We start from the raw sequence: 9,883 nt of genomic DNA, 5'->3' as shown, positions 1-9,883 counted from the left end.
TTCACTGCTGCCGGTGCTAGGGCTCTGGTTGCTGACTGAGCCCTTGCACCTCCAACCTCCATAGGTTCGGCTCCTCCTCCTGGCGGAGGCGTGGATTGCGCCCGCGCTGCTTCTCTGGGAAGGAAGGAGGGGCCCCTGGCTGGTTCGCGCCCTCCACGCCCTTCGTCCCTGCTCCACGGACGTTCTTCCAGCCTCACCCCCACTGCCAGTGCCCTCTGAACGACCTCCTGGGTGGTTCGGGGTCTCTCCCCCCTCGCGATCTCATCTTTAATCGAGTTGTGCAGCCCCTCCCAAAAGAGGTCTCTTACAGGAGCCGAATCTCTGTCCCATTCCAGGGCACTGACCAAGGCGAAAAAGCGGGCATGATACTGCCTGACGCTGGCCCTCCCTTGTCTCAGCCCATGCACCTCCTTCCGTGCAAGATCCACGTCAATACTTGATAAAAAACACCCATCCATCGCTTTAATAAAGGCATCTGCATTCTGGAGCGCCGGATCCTTATCTCTCCATAAATTGCGTAGCCATGCTTTAGCATCCCCATGCAAATGGGACATGATGAATCCCACTCTCTCTTGCTCATCTCTAAAGTCTTTATGCAGCAGTTGCAGTGCGCACAGTACGTCGGCTCTAAAGTTGGGATACTGTTGCAGGTTCCCATCGAAGTGAGAGACCAGCCCGCCTGTCCGTCTCGCCAACCCAATTCCCTCCTGCCGGGGTGTCTGCTTTGTCAGCACGTCTAACCTGACCTGGAGATCCCTGCAGGCGGCAGCTGCCTCCTCCTCTCTCTTCCTGGATGCGAGAGCCTCGGCATTCAGTTGTGCCACTGCTTTTCTGAGTTCCTCTATCTGCTGCTCAGCCGTCATGTCGTCTGCCGTTCGTGAGCTCGCTAGTAGGCACCTGTGTCTCTCCCCTCCTCGAGGCTGTAGATGCCCACAATCGTGAGACGGAGCTTACTGTCAGAGCTGCTTGAAGATCCTAGCTCACAGAGGATCACGCTAGCCAGCGATCATTAAGTAAAAGTCTTTATTGAATTACAGTTTCCATTCTCACGCTGCTGCGCGCAACTCTACGTCTAGTAGCTAGATCGGCGAAGCTCCGTCTGAGTCTCCGCCCCGTGTGCACCAACTTAATATCCTAGCCTTGCTCCACCTTTTCCGCCTGACTGTCCTCCTCTGGGTCCCTCTACCCCCCGGGGCTTCTTCCTTCCGGGATTCTTCTGACGCTGACCCGGACCCTCCTGCCTCCTTGCGCCGGGCTTTAGGACCTGGTTCCCTTTCGGGGCTGCTTACTGCGCCGCCTTCCTCTGCATTTGAACTTGGCGCGCGCGCCCAACCTTCCACTTTCCTCTTAACCGTTTCTTCGCTCCCCGATGGAGGTGTGGCCACTCCTGACTCATGCCCTCCCTCCTGTGGTGAGCTGCCAGCGCTTCCCCCCTGGCTCCCTTCCTCTTCCCTGCTTCCTGGCGGTGACGCTGGTCCCGATTTCCAGCTGCTCCCCCCTGAGTCCCCTCTGGCTCTATCTTCCTGGGGTGCCCCCCTAGACTCCCCCCTTGCCCTGGCCACTGGTGCTCCTTTCTGTGAATCCTCTGATTCGCTGGAAAGACTAGGAGATCTCGGGTCGTCGTCATCACTCATCTTTTCTTCTGCCTCCTCCCCTTCGCTCTCTGTTTCCTCCCTTGCCCGTGCCTCTGCTCCTAAACCCCTGACAATAAGGGATTTGGTTTAGATTGTATCTTACCTGTCCAGTGGTTTTTCCTACTTTCTTCAGTTTAAGCTTGAATTTTGCTATAAGAAGCTGATGATCTGAGCCACAGTCAGCTCCAGGTCTTGTTTTTGCTGACTGTATAGAGCTTCTCCATCTTTGGCTGCAGAGAATATAATCAATCTGATTTCGATGTTGCCCATCTGGGGATGTCCATGTGTAGAGCCGTCTCTTGTGTTGTTGGAAAAGCGTGTTTGTGATGACCAGCTTGTTCTCTTGACAGAACTCTATTAGCCTTTGCCCTGCTTCGTTTTGATCTCCAAGGCCAAACTTGCCAGTTGTTCCTTTTATCTCTTGATTCCCTACTTTAGCATTCCAATCCCCTATAATGAGCAGAACATCCTTCTTTGGTGTCACTTCTATAAGGTCTTGTAAGTCTTCATAGAATTGGTCAATTTCAGTTTCTTCAGCACCAGTAGTTGGTGCATAAACTTGGATTACTGTGATGTTAAAAGGTCTGCCTTGGATTCGTATCGAGATCATTCTATCATTTTTGAGACTGCATCCCAGTACAGCTTTCGCCACTCTTTTGTTGACTATGAGGGCCACTCCATTTCTTTTACGGGTTTCTTGCCCACAGTAGTAGATATGATAGTCATCCGAACTGAATTCGCCCATTCCCGTCCATTTTAGCTCACTGATGCCCAGGATGTCAATATTTATTCTTGCCATCTCATTTGACCACATCCAACTTACCCAGGTTCATGGTTCTTACATTCCAGGTTCCTATGCAATATTTTTCTTTACAGCATTGGACTTTCCTTTCGCTTCCATGCATATCCACAACTGAGCGTCCTTTCAGCTTTGGCCCAGCCGCTTCATCAGCTCTGGATCTACTTGTACTTGTCCTCCGCTCTTCCCCAGTAGCATGTTGGACACCTTCCGACCTGAGGGGCTCATCTTCCAGCGTCATAACTTTTATATGCCTGTTGTCTTTGTCCATGGAGTTTTCTTGGCAGGGATACTGGAGTGGCTTGCCGGTTCCTACTCCAGGTGGATCACGTTTGGTCAAAACTCTCTACTATGACCTGTTCATCTTGGGTGCCCTGCTCGGCATAGTTCATAGCTTCTCTGAGTTCTTCAAGCCCCTTCGCCACGGCAAGGCAGTGATCCATGAAGGGGGTTTCAAACATTGCCAACTGCATATCTGACCGGTAGATTCACAAAAACCCCAGTAGAACATCGTTTATGCCCTTGCCTTATGAAAATTAAAGAGGATCTTACACATTACCTCCTCTATTGCCCCATCTACTCGGGCTTTAGAGACGCATTGCTGCAAATTATACCCAACTCTATAACCAATCCTGAAGATAGAGTAAAATTTTTGTTAGTTGATGCAAACCCACGTATTACCCATGTGGTAGCAGTTTTTGTGATGAAGGCCATGAAAGCCAGGGAAAGATTTATGGATGACAATGTAAAGACCCCTTCATCGTCTGTTTAACTCATTGCTTGTTTTCCCTCTCTTTCTATTTTGTGGGATGAAGGTTTTGTTGGCATAGTATGTAATGAATTTTAATATTTTTAACTATTGTTGTGTTGATGTTTGTGTACAGGCATGGTCCTCACAATAAACGGATTTGTTGTTGTTGTTTTTTCTAAAAAAAATTCTATACTTTGTATTTTGTATGTTTTTTTCTCTTTTTTTCTATATTTTTCCTTGTCTTTTTTACTTTTAACTATGTAATTTTTTTGTTTCTGAAATTTTAATAAATATCATTTTAAAAAAATAATGTTGAAATATACATTTATAAAGAAACCAGAGGCCTTTCTTCTTGGAATAACAGGTTCGGAATTGCCCAAGAAAGATGAGCTAGCAGGGCAGCAGTTGAAGAAGGAGCAAAAAGGGTTTTCTTGTGTGTGTGTGTGTGTGTGTGTGTGTGTGTGTGTGTGTTTCTTTGTGGCTGATTAGCTGTTCTCCCTGTGCAAAGGTCAGAGGGGGCAGGGTTTCTGTTGAGGCAGGTGATTAGCTGTGGGAGGAGCTTATCAGAGCTAGCAGGGCAGCAGATGAAGAAGGAGCAAAAAGGGTTTTCTTGTGTGTGTGTGTTTCTTTGTGGCTGATTAGCTGTTCTCCCTGTGCAAAGGTCAGAGGGGGCAGGGTTTCTGTTGAGGCAGGTGATTAGCTGTGGGAGGAGCTTATCAGAGCTAGCAGGGTAGCGGCGCGCGCAGTTTGATCCATCTTTTAGATTTAGAGGAGGTAGTCTCAAACATTTGTTGGGTGAGACCTAGGTTTTTTTGTGGGGGGAGTTATTTGTCCTGTCTTCACGCTTTTTATGATGGAGGACCGCTGTAGCCACCCCCAACGACACGTTCTCAAGATGGAGGGGGAGGGAACAGCTGCAGTCGCCTGCGGTTCCTGCGCAATGTTTGCCATCTTGCCAAAGGTTGCAGGCAGCTTTACCTGCAGCAATTGCATGTTGATTGCCATCTTAAAAGACAAAGTCCAGCAACTGGAGGAACGTGTAGCTACGCTCCAAAGAATTAGAGAGCTGGAGCTCTTCTTGGAAGCAACAGAGCACACCGTCTCCACCAAGGAGGAGACAGGGGACTCCCCTGAGAAGGAGGCTAGTTCACCAACACAGAAGCCAGATATATGGAGAAACGTGACTCAAAGAAGTAGGAGGCCCAGGGTTCGTTCTGATTGTTTAGAAATACACAATCGCTTTGAGGTCCTCTCCCCTAGCATGGAAGACGAAGAGCAGACTCCATTTGAGGATCTCTCCCTCATTACAGTCGATCAGGTATATGAAGACGAGCAGGAAAGTCAGTCCTCAGGGAATGTGCAGGCGACCTTGGAACGGACAGCTCATCGAAGAACCCCGACCAAACCTAAGAGGAGGCGTGTAGTGATGATAGGGGATTCCCTACTGAGGGGAACAGAAGCAGTGATCTGTGGGCCTGACAAGATGTCTCGGGAAGTGTGCTGTCTCCCCGGGGCTAAGATCCAAGATGTAACTGAACGACTGCAAGGAATCATAAAACCCACTGACAAATACCCCATCCTCTTGGTTCATGTGGGAACCAATGACACTGCAAGCAATAGTCTCCAGAAGATCAAAAGAGACTACGAGGCTCTCGGCAGGAAATTGAAGCAAATAAATGCACAAATTGTCATCTCATCTGTCCTCCCAGTTGAACGACGTGGCCCAGGGAGAGAGGGGAAAATAGTGGAAGTGAACAGCTGGCTTCGCAAATGGTGTAAACAGGAACGGTTTGGATTCTTAGATCACGGACTGCAGTTTCTTGAAGATGGACTTCTGGCAAGCGATGGCTGCACCTCACAACGGTTGGAAGAAATGTTTTTGCCAAAAATCTCAGAAACCTCATCAGGAGGGCTTTAAACTGACTAATGTGGGGGAGGGAGACAGTGCTCCTGAAGGTAGGAGTCTATCAATTGATGAAGATGATCATCCAAATGTCATAGACCAAATGGAGCAAACAGCACGCAGACCTAGTGGTGGGAGGAAAAAATCCTTAAATAAGAGACACGGGGGAATGATTAATGGACTTCAATGTATGTACACTAATGCGCAAAGCATGGGAAATAAACAAGATGAGCTTGAGCTCTTGGTACAGCAAACTAAATATGACATAATAGGCATCACTGAAACCTGGTGGGATAAGTCCCACGATTGGAATGTAATAATGGGGGGATACAATCTATTTCAGAGAAACAGACCAGACAAGAAAGGAGGAGGAGTGGCGTTATATGTCAGGGATGTGTATACCTGTGAAGAGATCCAAGATTTAGAACCTCAAAGCCAAAGTGAGAGCATTTGGGTCAAAATTAAGGGAGAGAAGAATAACAGTGACCTCATTGTGGGAGTTTACTATAGATCCCCAAGCCAAACGGAGGACATAGATGATGCCTTCCTGGAACAGATGGCCAAGCATGCAAAAGGAAGGGAGATAGTAGTAATGGGGGACTTCAATTACCCGGATATTTCTTGGATGTCAAACTCAGCCAAGAGCATAAGGTCAAACAGATTCCTCACTGGCCTTGCAGACAACTTCATTGTCCAGAAAGTGGGAGAAGCAACAAGAGGAACAGCCATTTTAGATCTGGTCCTAACCAATGTTGATGACCTGGTTAGTGGGGTAGAAGTGGAAGGATCATTAGGCGCGAGTGATCATGCTCTTCTGAAGTTTACTATACAGCGGAAAGGAGCAGCCAAGCATACTAGGACTCAATTTCTTGACTTTAAGAAAGCCGACTTCATAAAACTTAGGGAAGTGCTGGGTGAGATCCCATGGACAGTAATACTAAAAGGAAAGGGAGTTCATGATGGCTGGGAGTTTGTTAAGAGGGAGATAGTAAAAGCACAACTTCAGGCAATACCAATGAGACGGAAACATGGAAGGTGCCTAAAGAAGCCAGGGTGGCTATCTAAAGAACTTTTAACTGAGTTAAGATTAAAAAAGGATGTGTACAAAAAATGGAAAAGGGGGGAAACCACCAAAGAGGAATTCAAACAAATAGCCAGCACGTGTAGACACAAAGTCAGAAAAGCTAAAGCACAGAATGAACTCAGGCTTGCTAGAGAGGTTAAAAGCAACAAAAAAGGCTTTTATGCGTATGTTCGTAGCAAAAGGAAGAACAAAGAAACAGTGGGGTCACTCAGAGGAGAAGATGGGGAAATGCAAACAGGGGACACAGAAAGGGCTGAACTCCTCAATGCCTTCTTTGCCTCAGTCTTCTCCGATAAAGAAAACAATGCCCAACCTGAAGAATTTGGAGCAAATGATTCAGCAAAGGAAACACAGCCCAGAATAACTAAGGAGATAGTACAAGAATACTTGGCTAGTTTAGATGTATTCAAGTCTCCAGGGCCAGATGAACTGCATCCAAGAGCATTAAAAGAACTGGCAGATGTGATCTCAGGACCACTGGCAGTCATCTTTGAGAATTCCTGGAGAACAGGCGAAGTCCCGGCAGACTGGAGGAGGGCAAATGTTGTCCCTATTTTCAAAAAGGGGAAAAGAGAGGACCCAAATAATTACCGCCCAGTCAGTCTGACATCAATACCAGGGAAGATTCTGGAGCAGATCATTAAACAAACAGTCTGTGAGCACCTAGAAAGGAATGCTGTGATCACCAATAGTCAGCATGGATTTCTGAAAAATAAGTCATGTCAGACTAACCTGATCTCGTTTTTTGACAGAATTACAAGCCTGGTAGATGAAGGGATGTAGCCTACCTTGATTTCAGCAAGGCATTTGACAAGGTGCCCCATTATATTCTTGTAAAGAAGCTGGTAAAATGCGGTCTTGACTATGCTACCACTCAGTGGATTTGTAACTGGCTGACTGACTGAACCCAAAGGGTGCTCATCAATGGTTCCTCTTCATCCTGGAGAAGAGTGACTAGTGGGGTGCCACAGGGTTCTGTCTTGGGCCCGGTCTTATTCAACATCTTTATCAACGACTTGGATGATGGACTCAAGGGCATCCTGATCAAATTTGCAGATGACACCAAACTGGGAGGGGTGGCTAACGCCCCAGAGGACAGGATCACACTTCAAAACGACCTTGATAGATTAGAGAACTGGGCAAAAACAAACAAGATGAATTTTAACAGGGAGAAATGTAAAGTATTGCACTTGGGGGGGGGGAAATGAGAGGCACAAATACAAGATGGGGGACACCTGGCTTGAGAGCAGTACATGTGAAAAGGATCTAGGAGTCTTGGTTGACCACAAACTTGACATGAGCCAACAGTGTGACGCGGCAGCTAAAAAAGCCAATGCAATTCTGGGCTGCATCAATAGGAGTATAGCATCTAGATCAAGGGAAGTAATAGTGCCACTGTATTCTGCTCTGGTCAGACCTCACCTGGAGTACTGTGTCCAGTTCTGGGCCCCACAATTCAAGAAGGACACTGACAAACTGGAATGTGTCCAGAGGAGGGCAACCAAAATGGTCAAAGGCCTGGAAACGATGCCTTATGAGGAACGGCTAAGGGAGCTGGGCATGTTTAGCCTGGAGAAGAGGAGGTTAAGGGGTGATATGATAGCCATGTTCAAATATATATATATATATATATATATATATATATATATATATATATATATATATATATTAAATATTTTATTCAGTTTTCACAATAAGAAAGCATACAAAAACAAAAAAAATACAAAATCACAAAAAACAATACAATACAAAAATACAAACATTAAACACATCAAAAGAAAAAGAAGAAAAAAGATAAAAAAGCATATAATAACACAAAACAAAAATTCCCTCTTTCTTAATTTCTCCGCTTCAATTAACTTATTTTCCGGACTTCCTCACATCTCCCGTTCCTGTAACCCTTTTTAGAAATTAATTCAACAAATTCAAATTCTATTAATTTATCTGTTGTTAATCCAATCTTATATTTTACTTTGTCGCTAAAGCCCCTGCGATTCATTTCAATGTCCTTAGCATTCAAAAATTTTACAATGTTTCTGCAAATAAATTTTAAATTTCTTCCAATCTTCCTCCACCGTCTCCTCTCCCTGGTCTCGGATTCTGCCAGTCATTTCCGCCATCTCCATGTAGTCCATTAGTTGCATCTGCCAATCTTCCAAGCTGGGTAGCTCTTGTGTCTTCCAATGCTTTGCGATGAGAATTCTTGCTGCTGCTGTAGCATACATAAAAAAAGTTCTATCCTTCTTTAACACAGATTGGTCCACTATGCCCAGGAGGAAGGCCTCTGGTTTCTTCAGGAAAGTATATTTAAATACCTTTTTCAGTTCATTATATATCTTTTCCCAGAAGGCCTTGATCCTTGGGCACGTCCACCAAAGGTGAAAGAATGTACCTTCATTCTCTTTACATTTCCAACATTTGTTATCGGGCAAATGATATATTTTTGCAAGCTTGACTGGGGTCATGCACCACCTATACATCATTTTCATTATATTCTCTCTTAAGGCATTACATGCCGTAAATTTAACCCCGGTGGTCCACAACTTCTCCCAGTCAGCAAACATAATGTTATAACCTATGTCTTGTGCCCATTTTATCATTGCCGATTTTACTTTTTTTAAAATATTTTTATTGCTTTTTTCAGATACAAATGTAAAGTCAGATATATAAAGAGATAACAGTGAAAAGAGAAGAAAAGAAAAAAAGAAAAGAAAAACCATCTTTCCAAAATATTTTCTCATGACCAAACGGACTTCCCCACATCTCCCGCACCCTGCATTCTTTACAATAAAGATATCAGCAAATTGTTACCTTGTTTCATGCATTCCTTTGTACTTTCAAATAGTTATATTTTATGTTTAAAGTACTTATTGTCTGATTACTTTACCTTAAACTAAATATAATATTACTTTAAACATTAGTCCTTTCATAATTATAACTTAATTTCCCATATCACCGAGTCTTGTTGCAGAAGCTAGATTTTCCAAGTCATGCAAATTCTTAACATTCATACAGCTTATAATATTTTTGTAAATAGTCTTTAAATTTTTTCCAATCCTCTTCCATTGTTTCTTCTCCCAAATCTCGGATTCTGCCAGTCATTTCAGCCAGTTCCATATAGTCCATCAATTGCGTCTGCCACTCTTCCAGTGTGGGCAAATCTTGTGTCTTCCAGTATTTTGCAATGAGTATTCTTGCTGCTGCTGTTGCATACATATAAAAAGTTCTGTCCTTCTTTAATACCTTCTGACCGACGATGCCCAAGAGAAAGGCCTCTGGTTTCTTGGGAAAGGTGTACTTAAACACCTTTTTTAACTCATTATAAATCATTTCCCAGAAGACCTTCACTTTTGGGCAAGTCCACCAGAGGTGAAAGAATGTCCCTTCAACCTCCTTACATTTCCAACATTTATTATCAGACAAATGGTATATCTTAGCAAGCTTGACTGGGGTCATGTACCACCTGTATATCATTTTCATAATATTTTCTTTCAAGGCATTACATGCCGTGAATTTCATACCAGTGGTCCATAACCTTTCCCAGTCTTCAAACATAATGTTGTACCCAATGTCTTGAGCCCATTTTATCATAGCTGATTTGACTGTCTCATCCTGAGTGTTCCATTTAAGCAGCAGGTTATACATTCTCGAAAGTACCTTAGTCTTTGGTTCTAACAATTCTGTCTCTAGTTTCGATTTTTCCACCTGGAAA

General features: G+C 44.5%; 1 protein-coding gene across 1 annotated transcript; it reads left to right on the top strand.

Annotated features, from left to right (window-relative positions):
- Positions 1 to 3,788: 3,788 nt before the first annotated feature.
- On the top strand, positions 3,789 to 6,586 carry LOC310697681 (uncharacterized protein). The gene is made up of 2 exons (XM_083484372.1): positions 3,789 to 3,800; positions 3,911 to 6,586. Exon 2 carries the CDS (start codon positions 4,035 to 4,037, stop codon positions 5,100 to 5,102), a length of 1,068 nt encoding a protein of 355 aa, XP_083340498.1. The 5' UTR covers positions 3,789 to 3,800; positions 3,911 to 4,034; the 3' UTR covers positions 5,103 to 6,586.
- The last annotated feature ends 3,297 nt before the right edge of the window (positions 6,587 to 9,883 follow it).

This window comes from Podarcis liolepis (genome assembly GCF_965112155.1).
Source record: "Podarcis liolepis genome assembly, chromosome: W".
NCBI lineage: Eukaryota > Metazoa > Chordata > Lepidosauria > Squamata > Lacertidae > Podarcis > Podarcis liolepis.
The sequence above is the reverse complement of the archived record's forward strand: the minus strand, read 5'-3'. Positions and strand labels throughout refer to the sequence as shown.

What these genes read in the sequence shown, in the direction of transcription:
- LOC310697681 (XM_083484372.1), top strand. Translation starts at nt 4,035, where the DNA reads ATGATGGAGGACCGCTGTAGCCACCCCCAACGACACGTTCTCAAGATG.